At 28.8% G+C, this 27,294-nt stretch overlaps 1 protein-coding gene, 1 long non-coding RNA gene and 1 pseudogene across 4 annotated transcripts; 2 read left to right on the top strand and 1 right to left on the bottom strand.

The window, feature by feature from the left end:
- Positions 1-788: 788 nt before the first annotated feature.
- LOC149881000 (uncharacterized) lies at positions 789-5,634 on the bottom strand. Of its 2 annotated transcripts, XR_016445789.1 has the most exons (3): positions 5,523-5,634; positions 1,214-1,363; positions 789-1,031 (listed from the first exon to the last, which is right to left on the bottom strand). It is a non-coding gene; the product is annotated as an uncharacterized LOC149881000 (long non-coding RNA). The 2 variants fall into 2 exon arrangements; XR_016445790.1 differs by lacking the exons at positions 789-1,031; positions 1,214-1,363 and adding an exon at positions 3,023-3,228.
- Positions 5,635-7,505: 1,871 nt separating this feature from the next.
- Positions 7,506-19,939, top strand: LOC145193705 (guanine nucleotide-binding protein G(o) subunit alpha-like). The gene is made up of 8 exons (XM_090069054.1): positions 7,506-7,888; positions 12,791-12,833; positions 15,842-15,983; positions 16,198-16,358; positions 16,719-16,847; positions 17,104-17,233; positions 18,822-18,975; positions 19,458-19,939. Exons 1-8 carry the CDS (start codon positions 7,765-7,767, stop codon positions 19,643-19,645), a joined length of 1,071 nt encoding a protein of 356 aa, XP_089925180.1. The 5' UTR covers positions 7,506-7,764; the 3' UTR covers positions 19,646-19,939.
- Positions 19,940-21,519: 1,580 nt separating this feature from the next.
- Positions 21,520-23,909, top strand: LOC149880999 (uncharacterized; annotated as a pseudogene). Its single transcript, XR_016445834.1, has 2 exons — positions 21,520-23,188; positions 23,300-23,909. The product of XR_016445834.1 is annotated as an uncharacterized LOC149880999 (transcript).
- Positions 23,910-27,294: the final 3,385 nt, after the last annotated feature.

The raw sequence follows: 27,294 nt of genomic DNA, 5'->3' as shown, positions 1-27,294 counted from the left end.
AAAAGCAGATTTGAAATCAGCGTTAAAAATTCTATCTAGCCAACATAAAATTATATCAGATGAACAAAGCTTGTTAATCAGTGTTATTATTAGTTATTTTCATTTAAAGAGAATTAATTAAATTATGCATTATAGCAATATTAATTCAATGTGAAACGCGTAAGACAGGGTCTGATGTTTTAATAAGTTTTTTCATAGTTGTTCGTTGCTAATGAGAGTAATCTATCAGTTTTGCTGGCAAGATACTTTTTGTTCTTACTTCAGCTTGTTTTTAATCAGAGGCGGGTGCTAGTTTAGCATTCACTCCCTTTTTTTCCTTAAATTCATTTAATCTTTTAAAGTTCAAGTTCCTTAACCATTTAGCGTCTCATAATAATTTACAGGTTTATACTAATTTTGATAAACAGACAATAAAAAAGGGAATTGAAAAAAGTTTCTTTTCTTTTTTGATTTGAAACCTCACAGCATTGAGGAAATTAAAGTTTCTACTCTCTAAATACTCTTTATTTGTGTTTGAATTATTTTGATAATGAAAGTCTCTTTCATCTCCAAATATTCTACATGCTAATTCACATAAATATATATTTTCATAAACGCTATCTAGCTAAGATTTTTCTTTAATTGATTGCACCTTCGCTATCTTAAAAGCATTTTGTTTATTAAATTTTTTTGAAACTTTTTTTAATGAAACTTTTAAAGTATGTTTTTGTATACAAGTAAAATAAGTAGTGACAAAGGAAAAATAACTCGAAGATTTTTTCATAAATTTTTATAGCGTAGCATGAAAATCATCTTGATTAATTATCATAGAATGAAAGTAAAAAAAAAGGACTGGGTACAAAAGTATATTCTCATAAATACTCAAATCTGTTACTCAACACTCCTCCATTTTTTTAAGCTCTTTTGTGGAACCTAGTCATCACTTACAGCACGTAGATTTTCGTGAAATTAGTTAAGATGCCATTCAGAAAATAAAGTTTTACACTCGTGTTACATTCGATTCTAAAAAAGTTAGGTTTCTTTCATGAGATCTGAAAAGAAAAAAAAAAAAAGTATCATTCTTTAAAAAACCAATAAAACGTAAATTTCGTATTAACTAGAACATCCTACTGAAAATTAACTCTAGATTTGAAATCAGCGCTGAAAAACACATTAAAAACATTTAAAACAACTTACCCAACAGAAAACAAAACAAGTAAAAGAATAGGTTTACCTGATTAATCAACGATATAACTGATAAAACTAAATCACAAGCATGATTTTTAGATCTGTTTACATAGCTGATGTAGTTAACAAACACAATAATTGAAACTTTTATTATAAACTTGTTTTTCAGAACGCTGTTTCCATATATCATTTGTATCTAAAAAAAAAGCATTGACCAATTGTAGTGGCTCAAAAAAAGTTTCGAACAAACACTTTTCGTTTAGTGTAGCGCAGGCTTTCTTCTAAATTGTTTAGCTTCTCAATACTCTTTAGGGAATAGGGGTGGTTTCACCTTCCATGGTTGTAATAAGAATGCTGTAAATACTGAACAGGAGCGTTTGGCTACTGAATCTTTTTTCTTGATTCAGACAAAGTGTACTACATTTGTTACTTAAAATAATGTTGTTGTTTTTTTCGATAATCTTTTTTTTTTTGGCATGATTTTCAACTTTCCATTTTTTCAAAAGAATTTTGTTGTGGCTCCCTAAAACTATGAACAGAAAACGTTAAGCCTTTAGAATTTTTTTTATATACAAAAGAGTTCAATGATTCACAAAAAAAAACTTTTTTTCAAAAATATTTTGTTCAAACGTCGTGTAGTAACTCACGTCGCATTGAACTCAAAAATTAAATGTTGAAAAATAAACTCAAAAATGAAATGTTGAAAAATAAACTCAAAAATGAAATGTTGAAAAATAAACTCAAAAATGAAATGTTGAAAAATAATCTAAAAAATTTAAAATTTACTTTTAGTTTAATAATGTTAAAGCATAAAAATTTATGGTCTATAAAGTGGAAAGAATATTGATAAAAGTTATTTTTTGTTTTTTACAGTTAGAAAAAGATTTATCCCCATAACAAAGGTATAAAATTTTGTGGTATTGGAAGCTAGACGCGCTACCCTCTTATTAGATCCAAAGCTCTTAATTTGATATAATTCATAAATACCTAGTAGTTAGGATTTTTTCTTTATCGTTTTCCTTCTTAGCTACTATCAGCAATCACCTGTATGTAGCTTTCGGTGTGCATCCTATTGGTTACATGAAATAAATAGAAGGCTTACTAAAGCCATTAGGGTTTTAGTACCAAAGCCTTTTATTCATTTCATGCAACTAATCCTGATCAAATTTTTCTTCATCAAATGTGAAAGCTGTACTTTTTTTTAGATTAACTGCTGTTAAATAAAAACTTAAAAGTTTTAATTGTTTAAGCGTCATTAACAAGAAGTAGAAAAAAAGATTTTCAAGAGATTTTTTTTTTCGAGGTTTTTATGGCAGAAAATGCATCAATAATTTAAGTTTGTATTTATAAATATTGCTAAATCACTTTATTGACTTTTACCAATGAAGAGCCATTAGATGCCTGCCGTTCTAAAATCAAAACAGTTCGAGTTGAAATGCATTCGCCTCAGGTGTCCCATCCAGAAAGTACAGTGAAAAGAAGGTTGCTCGGCTTAAATTCAAAGAGCCAAATGAAAATGTTGCTTTATCAACACCATAGATTTATTGTGAAATATCCTGGGCATTATTCCAAACAGACATCTCAAAGTAAATATGTACAAGTTTGCCATTAAAGCTATGATCTTGAAAGGAAGTTTTTTTTTAGAAATCACCTTGATTTATCTACTTATAAATCTCAAAAAGATTTTCTCTCTCGAGAAGATTTCTTTATAGAAAAGTAAATGACTTTGAGATCAACGGTTGATACTCAGCTTTAATTAAAAGGAAATCGAACAACTAATTTTGGGACCCTCTCATCAAACAAATACTTTTGAAATAAGTTTTAGCAAGTAACTTTATAGCAAATAAAACTTCTATTTCCTTTCTAAAAAAGATATACACAATACACAAATGTTATGAAAACAGGACTTGAGGCTGTTAAAACAGTTTTTGCATGGATAGACTAAATCATCTTCTCAAACTTCTTGCTGTTTTTTTCCTGGGTTGCATATGAGTCCTTGAATTAGCTGAAAGAATCTTAAAATCGCTTCTTAACACAATCAACTCTTCCATTGATGGTGTTCTAGAAATAAATTTGATTAATAAAATATAAATTATTTTTTAAAGGATTTTATTTTCATCAGTTGCCTGTTGTTTTACCTTTGGAAAGTTTCTAAAGTGAATTTCTAAATTTAATAACTCAACCTTTCTTAAATTTGTTTGAAAAAAATCCGAGCTTGAGGTTCGCGCTTTAAATGCTATCAGTACATTATTAATAAGTTTTTCTCAGCAAAATGTGGAAGAATATAAATGTGCCGAGAACATAAATGTGCCAAGAACAACTGAGACTTAAATAAACACCTATACACTCCTAACTCTCATACAATAACAGTTAACTAAACGAAATTCAGATTTTTGAATAAAATAACAAAAATATTTTGACCTTCCGTGATCATTGATTTTGTCAAAAATACTTGAGCTCACATAACAATAAATTTAACATCAGATTTTTGTTCAAATTTTAAGAAAACGTATTAACTATTAATATCAAATGCAAAAATATGCACACGTGATATTCTCCTCTGATATCATAAGTATTATATAAGTTTTAACATATCTAATCTTAACTAAGAATGTAACAATTTATCTTTAGAATTTATTACTTTGGTTCTAACAAGTGTCACATCTTCGAATGACTCCTCACACACTGTGATCAAATCCATCCGGCATAAGACATTTATAGGACATCTGCATGACATTGCGAGTAGATCAGACATCCGCATTATGTCTTTAAGATATCTGTGCTCGTTGGCTAGTGACTCTTTTTATTCTAAGGTTATATAGTGCACGTAATTCGCTGCTTACATAAAGAAATTGGTAGCTTTTATGATTATTACTAATAAACTATCGAGACAATGTTAATCCACTAGTTATAAAGTTAACAAATGCAATTTTGAAATATAAAACATGATATTTCCTTTATATTTGTAAGATTTATTATTTCATTAGCTTTACCAAGGTTTTAGTTATAAAAACGATGTTTTAGCTATAAAAATTGTTAATGTTTTAAGTGTTAAAAATCTCTGAACATTTTTTAATTTAAATATATCTTCCCGTCTGCTGACATGATTTTTTGGAGCGATATAACAGCTTGATGCTACCCTTTTATCGAGAAATCAAAATTCTTATCTAAAGAATTCCAAAAACAGAACTACAAAAAAACTTTTAACTTGCTGAATAAATGTTATTGCGTTCAGTATTGTATAAATAAGAATAAATTAATTTTTTATGTCCTTAAAAAAAAGAAATCCATTAAAAAGCCACATGTCTCAAACTGAATTTAACAAGAAATCGATGAAGATCGGAAATCGGTAACCAAAATGTGACGTGCATGACTGAACGCTCACTGAAAAACTTAATTAGTAATTTTTTCTAAATCATATTAGTAGCGTTACTAGAATAGCGTGGTAACTGCAGAACAAACCGGGTCCTACATTGGGGCTAACACCAAAATGCAACGTACGATTGTACCTCTCACTAGTGCTAACTGGTGCCTCAATCGTTGCAAAGAAGATTATTTCTCCCGTTCTAATGAAGTTTAAAGCTAATTATTCGTTAGTTTAATAGAATTTTTAATGGAACGTTTAAAATAATAAACGTTTTAATAAATATCTTTTTTGTGTTCAAATAAAGAAGTAAACGAAGGTAAAAACATCATCAATACAGTCAAATAGATTGTTGATTGTTAAGAAAAAGTTTTTTTTGGCGTTAAGTTCTATTATAAAAAGTTGCCTAAAAAGAACCTTTCCCCAACAAATTATCTTCGATTATCCTATGCATGGACCATCTTCGATAATCCTATGCATGATTTTGACAGCATTTTCATAAGAAACATTTGTCTAAGTCTTATAATTGTTAAAATGTAAATTTTTTCGATAAAGTTTATGCAGATGAATTATCTCAGTATGATAGTGCCATGAGCATATTTAAACCCATAGTTTGTAGCAACCTCCTATAAGTAAAACTTTGAAGAAGTTTTAAATTTATTTTGTGATTTCTTTTACTTTATTTTAAAGGTTTGTATATGTTATGCAATTAAACATTGTTTGGCTCACTGGCCAGGAAAGTAATCTTTGCTACAACTATTGAATATTTGAAATGTTTTATTAAACTTATTTCTAATAACGAGCAAAACTTTTATCTCATGTCGAGTGAAATCTTTTCCTAACATCAAGCAAAACTTATTCCTAACATCGAGCAAAGCTTACTTCTCATATCGATATTTATTTGTTAATGATCGATGTGATTACCTCGAAATGTTTTTTTTACTACAAACGTTTTTGATAAAAGCCGGACAAATAAAATTGAAAAACTAACCTTCTCAATAATGAGCATTATGGTGGATAAATCTTTACATTACTAATATTTTTTAAAAGAATGAATAAACTAGACTCGATTATGTCTCTTGCATAAAAAAGTATATGCGGAAATATGTTCACAAAGTTTCACTTGTAAACATTGGCAGATTTTCTTTTCAAACTTAAACGCCAAATATGCATTTAAAAAACGGGGGTGTTAAAATACTTACCTTTTCCTCAATGTTTGGATTAACTAAAAACATATCAATACTATTTTAACGCTCACTTGAACGTTTACTGACTTACTATTTAATGCTATTTTTCAATCAAGTTTACTTAAAAATACAAAAAAAAAAGCTTCTTATCATTACATCTCTGGGTTAAACTGTGTAGGAAGGCGCTATGTTGTTAACGGGCAGTGATCGTTACAACCAGAAAGTGTTATTAAAGATAAACTGCTTATTTCATATAGTCATAGTGATCTAAAAATAGAACTGATTAATTTTATGTAAATGAAATTTTATGTAAATGATCCTATGATTAAAGATAATCATAGGAAATCTTCAAGCATGACTATGAAAATCTTGATTATGAATTCAAAAATATATATTATTTATTTTTATAACATTAGGTAAAAAAAAATTTGGTAGTAAGATACATATATTTTATATATGTGTGTGCGTGCGTGTCACATTCAGTTACATGTTTGGCAAATCTTGTTTTTGGTCGTGCGGAATGAAATGTGCTATCAGAAAAACATCGGATCTTCATACTAATGGATTTTATAACTTTTAATTTAGTAATTTATATTCGGATGTAAAAATAAGATTCCGCTGCGTTCAGCAGTTATATACCCCCAAAAAGAGGTTATAAAAGCGTGTTTTTGTACACCCGGTTTTTTGCTTTTTCTGGAAGTGCCCAGATGCGAAAAAAACATTTTGGTATGAGATTTTTACCAGTGTTATTAAAATGATATTTCAAAAACAGAACATTTAAATTTCAAAAAGTTAAAATCCATGGTATTTCAAAAACAGAACATTTTAACAACAAATAAAAACAAAAAAAGTAAACGAATAAAATGGTTATTAAGAAAAAACACGAAGCATTTATGCTTTATTAATTTCAAATTTTGACCGAATAATTTCTATTTTGATTCAACTTCATGTTCTCTTTAAGATAATTTATGCTATAGTCATAAAAGACTAGCAATGCAAACAAATACTGATTAAGCTTTTTGCAAATTAAACTGAAACGAATGCTTTTAGTATCCAAACCAAAAAATTTTTCTTTTCACGTCGAATGCTTGGTCACACCTGTTCACTTCCACGACTGTTTCTAGACAGTTCAGTTTCTGTTCAAAACTTTCGTTTCAAATTTTTACTTTATTATTTTTTTTTTTTTAAAGTTAAAGTTCTTTCAAACCGGGTTACAAATTATGTACTTGTATTTTTGTCATTTTTGTGTCACTGTTCTCTCCCATGAAAACTTTCTTTTTTGCTACTTTATTTAAATTTAACTTATTCTTCTTAGAATATTGTGATACCTTCGAGAGTGTTAAGGTTTTTTATCGAAGATAAATTTAGTCAGATAACAATCTTTGTTATCTGGCTAATTTATTTTTCAATGAGAATTTACAGTGTTTTTTTTTTCCCACTCTAAAATTCAAAACATTTTGCGCGACCGTTTTATAATTGCTCCGTAGAAACAAAGTTAAAAAGAATTCGTGAAGATATTTAAAAGTATTCGTGGTGAAAGAAAAAATGCAGAGCAGAAAATTTAAAATTTTTCCCGATATAAAGATTCCTTAAGGATTTTGTTATTTTTTTAAATATGCCACCGAATTGTAAATTGGTCCAAGAGTCAACGGTTTATTGCGTTTCTAAAATAGTGTAATTGTTAATTTTTTAATTCAACGATAAATTAGAAAACAAAAACTAAAAAATCTTTTTGTAGCCTCGTAAAAGATAAAATTTCAAATCAGTGGCCATCAACTTTTTTTACTACGTGCCCATGTTGTTATATCCGTGAAAGGGTGGCGCGTCCAGCGATTTGATAAACTGAAAAGGGCTGCCAACATCTAATACTTAAAAAAACAAATTTGTTTAAAAACCGTAGAGAAAAAGAGTTATATAATTTGTAATTTATCTTGTTGTATTATTTGAGTATCATAATGGAAAACTTGTGTATATGAAACTTGCGTTCCCAGCTGGAAAATAAAAAAATTATCAATTTCATAAGATTTCTATATAAATGATTGGCATATGCGAATGGGTTGTAGCTACAGTGTAGAAGAAAGAGAAGCTCTTTCTCGAAGCAGAGCTATAGAGAAGAGTCTTAAGCATGATGGAGATAAATCATTCAAAGAAGTCAAGTTGCTTTTGCTAGGTATACATATTAAAGAAAAAACAAACACAAAAACCTCACCCATGCATACAAATACACACAATTTTTAGCTTAGCTTGTTTCCTATGTAGTTATTAATTGTTTTTTGTAACAAATTTGATGAGTAAATTTTCACTGAAATGTTGAAATTATATCAGTGAGTGGTATATACAAAAAGCTAAATATATTCATATACACAGACATACACACTCGTGTGCACACACACACACACACACACACACACACACACACACACACACACACACACACACACACACACACACACACACACACACACACACACACACATACACACTGGGGACTAATACACACTAGGGACTAACAAAGAAAATGAAAATCAAATTTGAACCTTGGTAACTTACTACCTTGCAAACTTTTATTGTGAATTTAGGTGCTAGTATATTGTTAGGGATCAGGAAAAAAAAAGTCAAATACCATATCTAAAAATAGCATTCTTTATCAAGAATTTAGGTGCTAATAAGACCCACAAGGAAGCTTCAGATTTATAAGTTAAGAAAAAAAGCATAATTTAGATTAAGTTGTAAATATTTGTAAATATACAATAATATATATTATTGATATCAAAGTATAAAATTTCTTTATATAATATAATTTTGGTAACCAAAAGTAATGTGATCTTTAAACTATATTTATTTTGTTATTTTTGTTTTTTGACTATTGCATGCAAAAATTTGAAAATTCCAGGAAACTATGCAAGATTAATTCCTCTTTCTGGACAATCATATACTACAAGTAGAAATTTCTAAAATTCATTAAAGAGATTTTAAAGGATTGGTTTATTTAAATTTGAAGGATTTTTTTAAGCCTATATATAAAATGTTAGGTAAATATAAAATTTTAAGTATATATATTTTAAAATGTTGTTAAGTGCATTGATGTAAAGTTTACATATATTGTTTCTTGATGCAAACTATCTCATAGCTTTCTTCCTATACTTATCTAGTTGTGTGCAAATATTATTTAATCATCCAGTGTTGCTGTTGCATTAAATGATATGAATCCTACTATTGAAATGTTTACCATACCAAAAAGTTTCCATTTATATATTTCTTAAATTGCTTTTGCTGTGTATTATAAGCTATTAGTAAAGACACTGTTTTTAAAAAATCTAAATCAAAATGGAGAGCTTAGGCAGTGCACCTATGATGCCAAATTTCAATGATCTTATTATCATCAAAATTCTTGTTATAAAACAAAATGGAGTTTTTAAAAATGGTTTGGGTTTTTTCTTTTTTTTTTTTTTTTTTTTTAACAAGTGTTTTTCTTTTTAAATCTTGAAAATAATAAAAATGATTTTCATTCTTAGTAATTAAAATGTGCATTTATCTTTAAAACCTAAACTTTTTCAGTATAGGTTTTTTTTACCAAATTTTCTATGATGATCTATTACTTGAAATATAAGTTCCCACTGCTTTTCATCTTGAGTAACAGACATTAAAATTAGATGCCAATTTCACTGCATATTTAGTGCAATCATTAACAACATGAAACTATTTTTGCAGGAAAAAGTGCCATACCAATGTGATCTTTACTTAGGTACCAGAGGTATCCTTTCATTTTTCTCAATGGTTATTTCCACTGTTAATGGCAATTCTTATTTTGCAATCAACTTTTTCAAAGGACCCTAGTTTTTGAGAAAAAAAAAAAGTTGCCTTTAACCATCCAACATCAACACTTTGATATGCACCTGGAAAAGTAATATGTACAAGAATTAGTTCTGGTTTTAAAGCCTCAAGTTTGATGGGGAAAAGCTTTATCAACTGCAAATAATTATTGAGAGGTTTTTTTTTTGGTAATCACTGTGTAGTTTTTTGATTAATAAATGACAATTGATCTTTAAGTCTACTGGAAATGGCAATTTGATGTCTATGCAAAGTGAAAAACAAATCAAACACAGCCCCTTTAACAATTTATTACAATTTGATACCAGAGATTCTAGGTAAAATATCTTTGATATTGTTATTTAAATGACTTATTGCTTTTACAACTCCATATAAGAAACTGGTTAAAAGAGGTTATTTATGTTAATCCTAACTGCACTTAGAGGCTGGGGCAATCATGTGATTGCTTCTATAGGTGTTACTTTTGAACAATCTAAATAATGGGTTATCAATTAATCACTGTTTCTCAAAATACTTATATAATTTTCAATGAAGCCAACATGTTTCAACTCAGTTGCTGTTTAAAGTCTAGAAGACATTGTTGATGGTAATTGTTAATATGAAGAACTTCATTCGATTCATTATTTGAGTCTTCTGTTGATTCATCATTGTCTTCATCCCAAGTTTTTAGTGAAGAAGAAGCCATAGACTATCACCTCATCTCTTATATATCATATCTTCTCTTTATCATCATATACTATCTCCATATCTTTTCTTTATTTTGTTCTCACCTGCCTCTGAATCTCTGTGTTTTTGTTTGTTCTCGCCTGCCTCTGAATCTTTGTGTTTTTATTTTTGTCTTCTTTTATATTTAATTAAATGTCTCCCACCATTATCATTTTTGTAGCATTTTGTTGATCTTGAAGAAATTGATAGTTTGCTGGAATTTAACTAAAACTTTATGACACATCATGTAACCATGTGACACATCAAACAGTTTTTTCCTAATATCCAGAATTGTGTTTTCAAGTTCAGTTTGTTTATCTGTTCACCTTGTTTTGTTTTTTCCAACTTTCTCATACAGTCTTTTTAAATTTATTTAGTTTCTGAATCATTACCATGTTAGCTGCATGCCAAATTTAGGAAAAATTTGTTGATAGTATTTGAACATCTTAATGACTAAATCAATTTGTTTGATTTTAAATTATAAGTCAGCCAATGCAGAACTTGTTCATTAGTTGGTAACTGGTTATAATTACCATCATTACCAAGAAAATGAATTTGTTGTCCAAGTAATCAAATATTTTTTGAAGATTGTGTTAGAGTAGTTACAAAAATGTTGTCAAATTTGTAAAAACAAAAAACTATTTAATTGTTATATTGTTTTAAGTACCACTCACAAAACTGTATTCTTCTATCTTGATCATTTTCACTTTGACCACACACTATTCTTGGAATGAAACTTTTCCATTTACAACATTTCATGATGCAGTTGACAAGTTTTGTTTTCAATAATAATAAGCACCTGATTTTCAAATATTTAAAGTATTTATACATCTTTTTGGGACATCCTGTATATATATGTAGAGAGTAAGAGAATTTAGACCTAAAAAAAGCAATTTAGAATTTTTTTTATACATTTATTATTAAGTTACTTATTTCTTTCCTGCAAATCATTTAGTCAATAAAATAAAATGACCTTAAAGTTTGAGGTGAATTTTTAAACATTGTACAGTAACTGTTGCCACTGTCAAAATGTGATATATTTTATTTTTTCTTTTTTTTTTTTTTTCATTTTTCCAATGGTATAGGATTACATGGCAGTTCAGGACATTTAAAAGTGGTTTACGTATTATTCTCACATATGTATAATTTATTTTTATTTGAGTCTTAGTTATATGAGAATAAGACCAATTGTTTTTAAAAATGCCAAATAATTTTTTTAGCATAAAATTTGGTAAATGGATTTTAAAAGGGAACCTTTAAGCAAAATAAAAAACTGTTTTAAATTTCAGCAAGGTTGTTTAGTATCTAATTTTTGATTATGAGATTAAAGTTTCTGGAGGTGCAGATATTAAAGATAGTTACACATTTAAGCCAATCAGATTCTAAATTTTAGACTAGCTTGATTTTATTTCCTTTTTTGAATGTAAATGAAATAAGCCTAATACAGCTTCCTCCGTTCAGTCAGAAAATATTTCTTTAAAGATTATGGATATACTTAAAAATCATTATTTTCTAAAGGATTGTTTTGTCTGAATTAATTAAAAATCAGTTAACTTTGTTTAATTTAATTTTAAATGCATGCACTGTGTTTATTCTATTTATTTATTTTTTTGAATCTCATGTTATCTTTTAATGAATTTTTTTGAATCTCATGTTATCTTTTAATGATTTAAAGATTAAATAATTTGTTTGTTTTAATGAAAGAAGTAAAAGAATAAAAAGAGTTAGGAAAACAAGAGTGTGGGGTCCATTTGAAATGAAATTTAATCTCCCATATTTATTAGCTAGTGCGTAATAACAGTACATTACCTGGCTTTTATTTCCTTGCTTCCAGAGAAAGGAGAAGAATGAAGATCAACAATTAATAGAGCTTAGAAGAGTGAAAAGATTATGAGTGAAGAAAGAAATCAGAGGGAAATAGATTTCAGTCTAATTTTTCTAATGTTAGTTTTTAACAAAAGTTTTATGAAAATTAAAAGTTTATAAAGAGTCTTTTAAGTAAGGTAAACTGTTTTTTTTTTTTTTAAACATCAGTTCTTAGAAGATTTCTCTGAAGTACTCTAAATTATTTTTCTGTGCATATTTAATGCATGTATGTATTATAGATATTGTATGAACAAGAAAGTAATGTCTAATTAAATATAAAAAAGTTCTAAAGCCTTATACATTTATGTTTAACAGTATCTTTAGCTAAACTAATATCGTTTTTTTAAAGACTGTAGTATTCAAAATTTTATTTTAAAGTTGTTACATAAGAAATGTGTTAAAAAAAAGTTCAAGCAAGTTTTTAGTGTAGTTCGTAAGGAAAAGTTCTTCAGCTTGTTGAAGTGTGTCAAATTATTTAGCATAACTTAAAGTTATAATAAATATACAATAAAAGTTCACTACTATGTCCAACCATAAATTAATACTTTATGTACATATAAGCAAGCAATACTTTATACTTTGAATGCAATTGTTTTTGAGAATGCTACTTAAAAAAAATAGTCAACTTTAAAAAATAATAGGTTATGGAAATCAAAACATTTTCTTGTAGGTGCAGGAGAATCTGGTAAAAGCACAATCGTCAAACAAATGAAGTAGGTAGATTTAAATTGTTTTTTATCTTTTGTTCATAGTAGCAATAAATTTTTGATATGAGTTATATATATGTATGTGTGTATATACACACACATAGAAATACATTTATGTTAGGGTTGTCATAAAACTATACTGAAAAGTTTAAGTTTGTAGAATTATTGCTTCACATAACTTGTTTTTGTCAATTGGGTATAAGGTATATGGCCTGCAAAATTCCAGGCTGATTGAGCAGCATTTACAGGTTAAACTATTATCAATATTACTTATCTGGCATCTGTGTTTGCAGTTTCATTCTGACTTTAATGCGTTAAAATTTAATTTTTTTGTGAATTCTATTGTGCATTTTGTTTTTTTAACTTAAAAGGTGTTACTAAATTAATATGAAATTGACATTTAACTAATATTGAACTATTTAACTGTTCGTGTGATAAGTTATAAAATAGCTTCATCTAGTTTAAGATCTGTCCCAGAGCACTGGTTAGTTTAAAAGCCAATATGTAAGTTATCTACAGCAAGATTACCATATATGTTGGATCATTTGTGAAGGATGAGCCCTTCTGAAAAGTTATATGTCTTATACAGGCCTTCATAACAGCGCATGCTTTAGAATTGAAGAAGCTATGGGAAATGAAATGATCTGGATTTCTTGTTGTTCTTTTAAATGTTTTTATGTTTCTGTTTGGTCTAACTAAAGGTCCATCAATTGCACTATTCAAGCCATTTTAGAAACAATAGCCATCAATGGACCAAAATCTTAATGTACAATAGCTGATGAACTGTTTCAGGATCCAATTTTGAAGAACATGTAACAGGAAATGCTTGTCCATTTACCAGTTACTATCAGGAATATAAAGTTTATTCTTCTGGTTTCTTAGCAGCAAGAAATTCAAACTCAGTCCAACACATCATGTAAGATGGGTGGCAAAAGCCATTTACTCACTAAAAAATCTTTCATTTTAAGACTCAGTTCAAGTTGACTGCTCATAAATCAAAGAATTTCACAGATCAGGTTCTCTTTCTCAGTCTTCTTTATGTCAACCAGTGGAACAATTCACCATTTGGATCTGAGCCCCTTTCAATGACATTGAAGTTTTGTCAAATTTAAAGACCTATCTGAAGCATTTTTAGGGCACTTTTGATTTCTTTTTAAACATCTATTTGGCATAGCCCTTTTAGATAACAGAATTTTAGCATCAATCAAAGAAAAGATAATACAAAATCTACAGCAACCAGCATTGGTAGACACCTCTCAGTGTGTTAAAGTGAACAGTTGAAATTGGAGGATCTGATAGAAAGGAGGACATCTTTCTTTGATGTCCTCATAGAAGAAGCCAAAGAAAAGTCTGTTCTTAAAAACATTCCTTAAGAAACCACTAGGATAGTGTGCATATGACTTCGAGTTTTAAGAGCTGGCTGTACATATGACAATTGTACAGCTAGCACAAAAATGTATTTATAACACATGCTAATATTTTTAGTTTCTGTCAATATTAGCATGGATTTTAAGATTATTGTGTGTCTGGTAGTTGTACACTGGTGTTTTAAACACAAAGGTAATATTAATTATTTCAGTGTCTAATGAGAATTTAGAAAATAGAAAATTTACAATACAAGGTAAAGAATAAACAAACATGGAAAAAGTTCAAAAAGTTCCTTTAACCAATTGAAGTCCAAAACATTTTTTCTTAAAAATAAATGTTAATGGAACATTTGCACCAATTATATTGGTAAAAAAAACTCAAGTTGTATTTTTGCCGCACCATTTTTTTAAAATTTTCTTTTGTTTTTACCTTTTTGTCCAACTATCTTACCATTAGACTGGTACTTTCAATTATTTTCAACTACTTTCAACACACTTTCATAATGTATCTTTCCTCTGGCTGCAGGCAGAAAACTTGCTCCAATTTATACCATACTTAGTGCTGTTATTGATGAAGTTGAGAGCTTGCAGATATTCTGACACCTTATTGCTCCAAAGCCCAAGTGGAACTCTGGAGTCATGTACTTTAGATTTAACTTTAAAGCTTGCATAGCACCTTTATAACTTCTGGATGAACACTTTTGTGCCTAAGGATAGATTGGAATATTCTCAAGTCATTCTGGGGAACCTGCTCTAGCTGTTGTAGATCAGTGTAAAGAAGTTCACAATCTCTTGCTTTTTTTAACTTCATGTAGATTTGTGATTTTTCTGTGTGGTAAATGATAAATTTGTTGCTCAAGCAGATATTTTAAGTAAATAAACAAGCTTTACCAGCTAGTTAACTTTGTGACAAGTTCACTTGAATATAACAACGTAATTCTGCTTCTATCTATCCACTATGTCTAGTTACATCATGTACATTTATTTCAAATTTGAAATCTGTATTTGTTGTTTAAAACTAAATTTTTTATTGTTTTTGGTGTTAAGAATGCTCTTATATTACTATCATTGATATCATGTATAAAAACAGCATTAAATAAAAAATGACTCCTTTTATGGCTGACTTCTAGAGGACCAAAGATGATAACTAATTTTTATGTTGAAATTTAAAGTTAAAACATTTTGCAAGAATAATATATATATAGATGTTAAATAAATAAACTTTTTTTGTTTTGGAGTTGCAGAAAAAGTTGTCTGTTTGTTATCAATGAGAAAAAAGATCCATGTGCTGCTGAAAAAGCTGTATTAAAATATTTGAGTAGATTTAGGTTCATGATAAATACTATTAATTTACTTTATGGACTGTTCCATTATTTGTGGTTTACTTATGTTTACTCTCAGTTAAATTTTTTTTAATACCTATGAGTAATAATTTTAATTAGTTAAAGGATTTTAAGGTGCTTTATTAAATTAATTGACTCAAATATGATGATAAACTGACAAAAAACGAGGTATAAACATATTCACATTGTTTGTTGTAACATCAACAGTGTTTTCATATTTTCTTTATGCTTTTTAGTTCAATTTCTTGTTTGTTTTTGTATTTACAATGTTATTGTTACCATAATTTTTTTTCTCTTTATTTAGAATTATTCATGATAATGGTTTTTCAGAGGAAGATCTTCTTCGGTTTAAACCTATCATTTTTAGTAATACTGTTATGTCACTGATCTCAATTCTTAGAGCTATGGAAAAGTTGCATATTAATTTTGGAGAAGAAGCTAGGCAGGTTGGCATCAGTACTTTGTATTTATTAGCAAAGTTTAGATTTTAAATATTTGTTTAGGAATTTTATTGTTGGCCTTGTTTTTAATTAATTTTTTTTTAAACTTAATTCATAAAAGGTGAAGTTGTTGGTAATTCATTGACTTTTTAGTTTTTATTTTACAATTTTATTCTTCAAACTCTATTTGACATTTTTTATATATATTCTTGTTCCATAGAATGACTCAAAATTGTTGTTCCAAGTTGCACTACGTAATGAAGAGGCTTTACCATTTTCACCAGAACTTCTTAAAGCTATGAAGAATTTGTGGGCAGATGAGGGTGTTATAAAATGTTTTAGGAGAAGTAGAGAATATCAACTCAATGATTCAACTCAATAGTTAGTTATTGGGAACTTTATTGGAATGAATATTTTTGTTTTGTTTTTCTATAAATACTTTAAAGTATTATAGGGAACTTGTTTTAGAAAATTATTCAATAACCCAGTTTTTTATAAATTATTTAACAAGTGAGCATATCACTTGTTTAATTTTTTTTAATGGTTAAATTTTTCATTCAATAATCTTTGGAAACCAATTTGTTACTATATTTTGTGTTGCCATTAATTTAAATTATGTTGATACTAAATGAATTATTTAACTATATGATTAAACTATGCTAATATATATATATAAAAAGTCCATATTTTCAATAAATCAAATGGAATATAATTTGATGTTTGCGGTTTATAAACCTTTAGCTACTTGGATTCAATTGATAGACTTGGAGAACCTAATTACAGACCAACAGAGCAGGATATTTTACGTACCAGAGTAAGGACTGCTGGCATTGTGGAGATTCAATTCACTTTTAGAAAATTAAATTTTAGGTAGGCAAAACTTTTTTTTTTATTATTTGTATTTTTACATTTATTTTGATAATAGAAGAAAAATATTTTAAAAAAGCTTTTTTTTTTTTTTTTATTACAACAAAAAAAAAAAAAAAGATTTTATCACACTGAAATGAAACATTTAGGATTAAGATTGCATTAAATAAATTGACACAAAATATATTTGCAACATAAAGCAATTTTATGTAGTTTTTTCTAATGTAATGAGAGTTATTAACTTTTGCATTATTCATAGGCTCCTTGATGTAGGAGGCCAAAGAACAGAGCGCCGAAAATGGATTCACTGTTTTCAAGATGTAACAGCAATTATATTTTGCGCTGCCCTCAGTTGTTATGATTTGCGTCTTGCTGAGGATGATATAACAGTAAGTGATGCTGTTTTGTTGTTCAATTATTTTCAGTTTAGATGCTTTTAGAATGATAAAGTTAAATATTTTCTATCAAAAGATTTTTTTTATTAAAGTTAATAATTTAACAATTTAAAAATCATGAACCATTTTTAACCTTCCTGATTTGTTGTCAATGACTTCAAATCCTCTAAATTTTTTGCAAGTAAATTGATTGTAGGTTTTAACAATCCCCATCCTATCCCCTTCAGGGGATGGGGATGGGGACAGACCTGATGGGGACAAGTTTGAATTCAATTGAAACTTTGTCAATCATAATAGATTTTTGAAAAAGAATCAACCAATCAAGTTTAAATTATACCATAAATGAATCAACCAATCAAGTTTGAATTTAACCATAATCTTATGTTTCAGGGTATTATTTTGATTTTTTTTTCTCCGTAGTTTTTACGTCTGTGTAATTGGTAATTTCCATTATTCATTTTTCTGTCTAACATATTGAATAACACATGGTCACTTAAAGTTTAAGTGGAGAGCCCAGATATTTGTGTTTAGTTTTAGTTTTAGGCCAGATAATTGTGTTTAGATTAAGTTGAGGGTCCAGATAAAAAAGAACATGCTGTATTGTATATAAGCATTTTTTTTTATTATTTTTTTTTATTATTTTAATTTATTTATGTAAAGGTATGTATATACATTTTAGAACAGTTATATAATAAAAGAACAGTATAAAAGAACATGCTAAATTGTAACTTCTGAGTATGCTAATGTTGCGCTACCTTTTTATAAGAATAGTTTTAGTTAAAGGAATGTGATATTTCTACATATTACAAAAAAATATATACAATCATAATTTTAACACTTGATTTACAAAACTCTTAAATGTCATTCATAAACATGATTTTGGCTTTGAAAATTTTGTTTGATTCTGTCGGTCTAATATATTACTTGCAACTGCATTTATACGCAGCAAATGTTTGTTTCTTGCTCAATTTCCATTTCGGCAATTCTTATTTTCGTAAGCATTTTTTTTCATTATCTGTGATTTTTAACTTTTAAATGCTCAAACTTCAAAGTTTTAAAAAATATCAAAATTATGTTCATTAAAAATACAAAAAAGTTATCATTTTCTTAACAACTTGAAATGGTTAATAAATTCTGAGCACATGTTTGAAATCAACTTTAGATAATTCTATAAAAATCACGTACAAAAATAATATAAGAATATTAAGTTAAAAGAAGCAAAAATCTTATTCTCTTTTGACCTTGCTTTAAAGCACATAAATATTCAACATTGTCACAACGCTGCAAGCTTTTTAAATTTAGACTAATTTATGCTAGCAAATACCTTAATTTGCTCTCAATGATAAAGTAATATTCGCGAGAGAAAATTGGGATAGTTTCGCGAGTTTCATTTTTGCATTTGAACAAATTTTTTATGTTTTTACAAGTTTTTGAAAAATTTATAAGAATCTACGCAAAATTTGCAATAATTAAATTGATATATTTTTACAGAATGTAAACCCTTAGCAAACACATGTGACAGGTTTACAATCCGAGTTAACTCTCATTGTGGTTTAATGTGTCTTTTTTTATTTCAATCCAGAATCGAATGGTTGAAAGTTTGAAGTTGTTTGATTCAATTGTAAATAACGATCATTTTATAAGTACTTCGGTTATTCTCTTTCTTAATAAGAAAGACTTGTTTAAACTTAAAATTCCACATTCCCCGTTGACGCTATGCTTTCCAGAGTACACAGGTGAATTTTTTTTTTTTTTTTTTTTTTTTTTTTTTTTTTTTTTTTTTTTTTTTTTTTAAAGTTCCATTTATACTGCTGTAAATGTTACGTGTGTTGTATATGAATGGTTAGTTTTTTGTAATTTAATTTTTTTTTTTTTTTTTGTTTATTCAAACTTTTCAAGATAGGAAAATACTTTTTCGATGAATTTCTCCCCATTTCTTTGACAATCTTGTTGTTCTGCACTTTAATTGCATCAATTCATTTCGTTGACAACGTTGGTGTTTCGCACCTTATTTGCATAAATTCATTTCATTTGATTACGTTGTTGTTATGCACTTTCATTGAATAAATTAGTTTCGTTGACAACGTTGGTGTTTTGCACTTTAGTTGCATAAATATACTTTTGCTTTAATCTGTTTCTTTTTCCTTAATCATTCAGCGCACGTTTACCTGCGTACGAATTTTTTAAAAATAACATTTAGTTCGTTTTTATTTTGCAGGAGAAAATGAATACGAAGAGGCGTGTAGCTATATTAGGCAAAAATACTTAGACAGAAATCGCAATGAAGCTAAAGAAATCTATGTGCACTTAACTTGTGCAACGGACACTGCAAACATTGATTTTGTCTTTAAAGCAGTTACAAATATGATAATTGCTGCTAATTTAAAGAAAAGTGGTTTAACGTAAATCCCTCTGTCAAAATTGAAAATAGAAATTTATTAAAGTTTTGCTGGAGATAAATGGTCTAAATAAAATATCTACGAAAGTGGACCGAGCGGACGTAAAGTGATGCGGAAGGTGGCATTCTATTAGGAATTCCCGCAAAATGGAGAAAAATAGCAACTAAGACTAGACCACTCCGTTTGAAAAGAATTGCCGTGCAAGAAAACATGCGCTTTTCTTCCTTTAACTTGCAAGAAAACATGCGCTTTTCTTCCTTTAACTTGCAAGAAAACACGCGCTTTTCTTCCTTTAACTTGCGAACTTTTTAGCCGTTGGCAAAATTTTATTTTTTCTAATGAATAACAAGCAATTTTACCCCAAATTTTCATTTTCGCTTTTTTTGTATTATAAAAAGATTGGTTTAGAGGATTTTGAATTTCCAAATGATCTGCTCAAATGGTAGTGACGTACTGAGGCATTTGGGTTGTTTTTCTATTTTGTTCTGTATTTTGTTGTTCTGTAATTTTATTCCAAAGAATTGTTTGTCTTGTATATATTTTCAACTGAAACTATTGCGTATTGTTTGTGTGAATGCGCCTTAAATGTGAATAAGGATATCATGATTTAAGTCTGTATTTTGAAAAGATTTCTTTTGTTTATTTGCAACCAATCGTTTTTTTTTTGCAGCTTAGAAACTAACACTGAGTCTTCTGCTACTTATCAGCTACGCACGAGTTAAGTTTCTAAATTCAAGAGTTTCTAAATTGAAATTTTTATATAAAGCGCGTTACATTTGAGTTTCTTTCTGTGATTGCGTGTGTTTTATAATATATGTGATTTTAAAAATTAACTAATAATAGTTTATACGAATAATTAAGTCGTTTTTATTCCTTTTAGTAACAAAACACTTCTGTTGTGTAAAAGTCTATAATTATGCATTAAGTTTTGCAGGGCTGCCGATGTTTATGGACGAAGATAAACAAAGGTCAATGTGATAACTACGTTAATGTCATTTAAGTGTGATGATTATGCCGTACGGTTATCAAAAGGAACTGCCTCTGCCTATTAAAAAAGTGTGGGTTTTAATAATTCATTATAATGCAGTTTACTTGGATTTCATTTTATTCGATGGTAATTGTTAGTGTTCCCATCAAGTTTCTATTATTTTTTCCATCTATTTCTATTATTTTTAATGATATTTCTATTATTTTTAATGATATTTTTATTTCTATATATTCCCATCTAGTTCTAATACTAATTTTTGTATGAAATCAGAAGCTGTTTCATTATCCAATGTTTAAACACTAGAACAAATATTTGCTGATATTTTGATATTTTGCATGTGTCATCAATTAATCAAGATGTAATCGTACCTAACTCAGGAATATTATAAAAAGGGGGCCTCTTAAAAGTTAATTGCTAACACCCCTGTTAAGACTTCAAGTATAAATCTTTTCATCTTCCACTATCTAACAAACTTTTACTTTCTTCATAAATAGCAGAGATTTTTTAAGCAAAAAAAGAAAATTTTAACTTAAAAGTATATAAAATTAAAAAATGTCCATGAATTAAAAAACCTACACTAATTTTAAAAACAGAAATTAATATGGACATCAAAATCACCTGATAAATAAAACGAAGATATTTAAAAAATTTAAATCACTTTTATTGTTTCATGTTTAATTCTCATCTATTGTTTGGTTATTGACGTTTTGGAATTCAAAAGTGAAAATAAATAGAGTAAAATGGGGTCAAATGAAATAGTTAAGAATTTTAATTAATTTTTTTTTAAGGGAAAAAGGTTTTTAACTTTTTTTTGTTTTAAAGTTGTAGAGAATTTTGAGCTGTATTTAAATATATACAAATCAAGTAAAAGAAGTTTACAGTTTTTTAAGAAACTTTATTTAATTGAAAAAAAAAGTTATTTCATTCGACCCTCACATTCGGGGAGAATGAAATACGTAAATCTATGTGTAATTAAAACAACACTTAACTAAAGAAAACAAAAAGCAACCAATAATAACAATTAAAAAAACAACCCAATAAAAAAAACCTTATTCTTGTGATGATGTTGAGTCGTAAAGAGGTACTAGAGGTTAAGCTGAGTTGTCACTTGTGTGGCACTTTTTGGTGCAATAAAACTCAGCGCCTTTTACATATCGCTTTGGTATGCATGTTTGACAAAACCAAACCTTGCATTTTAAATTTTCACACTGGTACCATTCCATATTTTGACTTGTTGAAGTTTCGCCTAAAACTTTACGGCACTTTTTACACTTGACTTGGTTTGTAGCTGTTAATGTTGTTGGAGTCGCTGTTATTGCTTGGTTTATTTGCTGCTCGTCATTAAAGCTAAGCTTGCGTTATTTTTTAGCTTGCTTTGCTGCTTTTTTGCTCACAGCATCTTTCAATCTCTCGAGTATTTCAGGTTTATTGAGACTCTCCCCTTCGAACCTTGGTACGTCTACATTTTTTCGTTTTTTTGTGTCAACGTGTTGAATGCGAAACATTTGTCTGGACCACTAGACACCAATCTCTATACAGAGTGTAAAATCTCGAGGATTATAAAAAAAAACTGAACGTTTGGAAAGACAATATATTTAAACTAGTACAAATGCCAAAGTGTCTATGCTTCTCTACCAACAGAATATATAATAAAAAAGAGGTCTGTGGAGAGCACGCACCAATAAATTGACCATTAAAAATAATAACAATAATTAAGTTACAAATACCACATTTAACAACACCCACATGCAATAATAAAATATCACTTTCAACATGCTTCTTTACAATAATTAATTTTTTACATTCACTTTTAACACACTCCCCCCTGTTGACTTGTCAACAATATTTTTCTTTTAATTGTCTTAAGGTGAGTTTCCACTCATCCGTTTAGCTACGGGAACGGGAAAGGGATGGGAAAATTAATCACGTGAGCATGCGCAGTTTGTAATTTGATTTTCCCGCAGCTAAGTTTTTCCCATCATATCTGTCTCGGGAAAAGGTTAATCTCAAATCAACTTTTTCCCGTAAATAAGCAAATAGCGAAACGAGCAGCCAATCACCTTGCTAGAATTTTCGAAAAATAAAAACAAAAAAGTGTAAAAGTTTCCAAGAATTTTTCCATTTTCGTAATTTTGTCAAAAACATTTATTTTCCTATAATTATGTATGTAATTACTTAAAGCTATTTACGCGTATATTTTCATTTTCCTACTATGAAGCAAAATGGAAATCATTAAGATATTTAGTTACTCACAATTACAACTTTGTTAGTTTTACTGCTAATTTTAAATTGTATAAATACCTGAATAAAATGTTAAAATATTAAACTTTGAAGTGAACTGTCCGATTTACGATATTGATTATTATAAATTTAATTTAATAATGAATGAATTAAATGTGGATTTTTCAAGAATACAAAATGTTCCAACAAACTTGGATGCTCATTTAATAGAAGAAGTGAGAAAATTTCCATGTTTATAGGACACAACAACTCGCGCATATAAGGAAACACCTTTAAAAGTTGAAGCATGGAGGCAGATATCTACTTTATTAAAAGTAGAAGGTAGCTACTTATTTTTTTAAGTAAATTTAAACAAAAATTTCTAAATAATAAAATAACGTAACCTATTTTACATAACGTAACCTATTTTTTTTTTTTTTTTTTTGTGTGTAGAAAAAACTTTGACTTCAGCATGGACGAAATTGAGAGAAAATTTTCGTAGATGCTTGAATTGTCAAAAAAAGGCTACCATGTCTGGAGCTGGTGGGGAACAATTACCATCATGCCAATTCTTCACAGAATTAATGTTTTTGAAAGATGTAATTGGGGTAAAATCGACTAGTTCAAACATAAAATGCGATATTTTTGCAATACAACATTTAGTTGAACACAGAGGACTTGAAAATATAGACAATTCCATTAGAGCATCAAGTTCAAGAGATAATTTGACTTTAGTAGAAAATGAAACAGTTATAAATTCAATTACATCACCTTAGATGATTATCTCATCACCAAATCATATGAAAAGAAAAATGAAAATTGACCCATTACAAGTTGCTCTTGAAAAAGCGATAATGAATGATGTGGAGCAAAATAAACTGATGAAAATAAATGAAAATGATCCAGATGAGTTATTCTGTAAAAGCTTAGTAAGCTCTTTTCATAATCTTTCAAAAAAGAAAAACAAATTAGCAAAAATAAAAGTTATGGAAATCCTCCTTGAAATGGAAAGTGACAATGAATGAAAATGTAAAATTTAATTTTCAAATAAAATATATTTCATATACGAAGATGTTAGTTATTTTTACATTCAATATATACATTTAAGGTAAACAATAAAATACTTCAAAAATAAAAACAAATAAAGTAACTAAAAAAACTATATATATTTATATATAACACACACACACACACATATATATATATATATATATATATATATATATATATATATATATATATATATATATATATATATATATATATATATATATATATATATATATATATATATATATATATATATATATATATATATATATATAAAGGAAGAGGAATTTCATCTTTGATCAAATGTGTTTTGAGTATGAGTAACCATATCATATTGCCATGGAACCTGTCCTTGGGGAGAATTAAAGAAGTCTCGAAATGATTCCCTCACTGCCTTTGCATCACGAGTATAGTTATTTGAGCCTAATTGTTTTTTTAAAAGTGTTATTCCTTGGTAATCAGAAACATCACTTCGCCATTCACCAGCTTGCAAACCAGATGGTGTTTCATAATCAACAAATTTTGAAGGGCAATATTGATTTAATGGTTCAAACTGACGACCATGCATAAGGTAGTTATGCAGAGCAGTGGCAGCTTTAGTCAAGTTAATTACAATATTTTCTTTTGCAATAATTGGTTTGCGAAAAATTCTGCATCTTGCTGCCAAAATACCAAAAGTATTTTCTATTGTTCTGCGTGCACGTGCCAATCTATAGTTATATATTCTTTCCTTCAAAGATAATATTTCTTTAGGGTATGGCTTCATTAAATAGTTTTTGAGGGGAAATGCCTCATCTCCAATTAGAACATATGACAGTTTTAAGTTTGAGCCTATTGGTTCATAAGGTTCTGGGATATTTAATAACTTTGATTCAAAAGCAATTCCCATTTTACTATTTCTGAATACACCACCATCACTGTTTCTACCAGTATCACCAATATCAACAAGTGTGAATTCATAGTTTGCATTACAAATAGCCATCAGAACAATAGATTGAGATTTTTTATAATTAAAGTAGAACGAGCCTGATCTTGAAGGGGCTTGCATAACTATATGTTTCCCATCTATAGCCCCTATGCAATTGGAGAAGTTCCATTTCTTCTCAAATTCGTTTGCTATAGATCTCCATTCATTTTTGTTTTTTGGATAGCTAATATATTCCATAGCCAACAAAATAGTCCATATAGCAGTAGAAGTTTCGTTTATTATTCTTCCTATGGAAGTCGGACTTATTCGAAACATACCAGATAGGTCTATTTGTGAAGTGCCTCCAAAAATATATCTCAAAGTGACCATTAAACGTTCACTCGCTCCAATTGTCTCGCGTCTGAGGGAAGATTTTGTAATCGCCGGTGCAATTAGACTTAACAAATGTTCATACTTTGTAGGTGTCATTCGAAAAAACTTAAAAAAGAATTCGTGATCGAAAAGTTGCATATCTTTTATAAATAAATTGAATGCTCCTTTTGTTTTTCTTTCTCTAAATAATTTTCTGACCCAAAACCTTTTTTTATACTTTTGCCTTCTTTTGATTTTTAAATAATTCAGTAATAACAAATGTAAAGTTCTTCTGCTAAGAATCGATAACACCGCCATTTTTATTATTTAGCTATCATTACTTAAAAGTGAAAGTTAAAGTAAAGCAAGTTTGACCAGTGCAAGTGGATATGAATATATCCCATCCGATCTGTCCAAATTGGTTTTTTTTCCCATCCCTTTCCCTTTCCCGTAGCAAAAAAGGATGAGTGGAAACTCACCTTTAGATATTGTCCATCAAGTGCTGCCTGTCGGGTTGGACGTTTGTTATTTGACCTGAGCGCCGCATCATTCTGCCCAATCTCGGTTTCAACTGCACAGACATTTTTTTTCGAATTATCTTTATCTTTGCTATCTTGTTCAATATTGCATGAAACTGTTTTCAGTTCTTTATAAGTAACGAGGAATTTTCCCATAACCTTTAACAGTGGTATCTTAACTGATCGTACCAATCTTTCATAAAATCCTCCCCACCAAGGGAAAGCAGGTAGGATGAATTTTTGAATAATCTTATTATTTAAATAAAACTTCTTTACTTCAATCGACTTAAATGTTTTAAAATTGTCACAAGTAATGCTATCAGGTATGCCCCTGCGTGCAATAAAGCGTTTGAGTGCTCGGAGGAAAGCAGGGATCTTCATGTCAGGAGTTAATTCCAGATGAGCAGCACGACTAGACGCACAGGTCAAAACTAAAACGTAAACCTTAGATACAGCATCAGTTTTTAAATAACTTTTTACATATAAGGGTCCAGCAAAATCTATGCCAACAGCTTGAAACGAAAACATAGAAACATTAACACAATAATCGGGTAAGTCAGGAGTTGGGTGAGGTAGCATTGTTCTTCCATTAATCTTCTTGCAAATAACACACTTACGCAAAACATTCTTGACAGTTTTTCTTCCTTTAATAATCCAAAACCTTGCTCTAAATTGACTTAATGTCATTTCAATGCCATGATGCATAACACGTTCATGGGCGTCACGAATAATTAACGCTGTAAAATAGCTGTGTATTCCATCACGTAAAATAATCGGATATTTTTCATTATAACTTAGTATCGAATTTCCAAATCGTCCTTTTAATCGCAATATATTTTGTTCGTCAGTGAACAACTTCAGGGATGAACTTAGCTTCTTGTAGTTATCTTAATAAACTGTAAATAAAACTGTTCAACTAATAACCATAAATTAAATGCCATATCATATTCATCAAGTGTCAATATGTTTTCTTTAATTATTCCATTGTTCTTCTTAATTGTTTTTATCAAATTACTTGCAAATCTATTCACATATCCAGTTACCATTATAAGTCTGTTCAATGTGCTATACTTCTTAATGTCTATCAGAACACCAATATTACCGCTACTCGCAGCCTCAACCATATCTACTCTACTCTTATTTATCCTATCTACACCCTTCAACTCAATCAGAACTTCATCCTCATTCAAACTGTTCTCACCATCAAACAATCCATCTTCAACCTCCTCCTCACATAAAAATTTAGGTCCAGATAACCAACTATCACTCAATAGCTTAAAACAAAACATACGAGTTGGAATATCTGTTGGATTCTCCAATCCTGCTACATGCCTCCATTTCTTCCTCTCAACCTCTTTCCTAATTACAACTACACAATTTTCCACCCAAGGTTTCCAAGTTTTCTCCTTCCCTTTAATCCAATGCAAAGCCACTTCAGAATCTGTCCAACAACTACATTACTCCTCAACATTTCTCAACAATTCTTTCCACTTAAACTCAATCTCTCCACTCACACTCGCATCCCACTCCTTTTTATCTCTACACAAAATTTGAAAAATTGTTTTTAGTCTGGCTGTTATAGGCGAAACAATGCCTAATGG

This window comes from Hydra viridissima, unplaced genomic scaffold (assembly GCF_058129835.1).
Source record: "Hydra viridissima isolate aposymbiotic clone 2 unplaced genomic scaffold, HvirCarnegie_v1 scaffold_12, whole genome shotgun sequence".
NCBI lineage: Eukaryota > Metazoa > Cnidaria > Hydrozoa > Anthoathecata > Hydridae > Hydra > Hydra viridissima.
Note: the sequence above shows the minus strand (reverse complement) of the source record. Positions and strands in the feature narration are given on the sequence as shown.

Bases quoted from the DNA above. Each gene is read 5' to 3' on its own strand.
- LOC145193705 (XM_090069054.1), top strand. From the start codon at position 7,765: ATGCGAATGGGTTGTAGCTACAGTGTAGAAGAAAGAGAAGCTCTTTCT. The intron at 15,984-16,197 runs GTTGGCATCAGT...CTTGTTCCATAG, and splicing joins TTGGAGAAGAAGCTAGGCAG to AATGACTCAAAATTGTTGTT. The intron at 18,976-19,457 runs GTGAATTTTTTT...TTTATTTTGCAG, and splicing joins ATGCTTTCCAGAGTACACAG to GAGAAAATGAATACGAAGAG.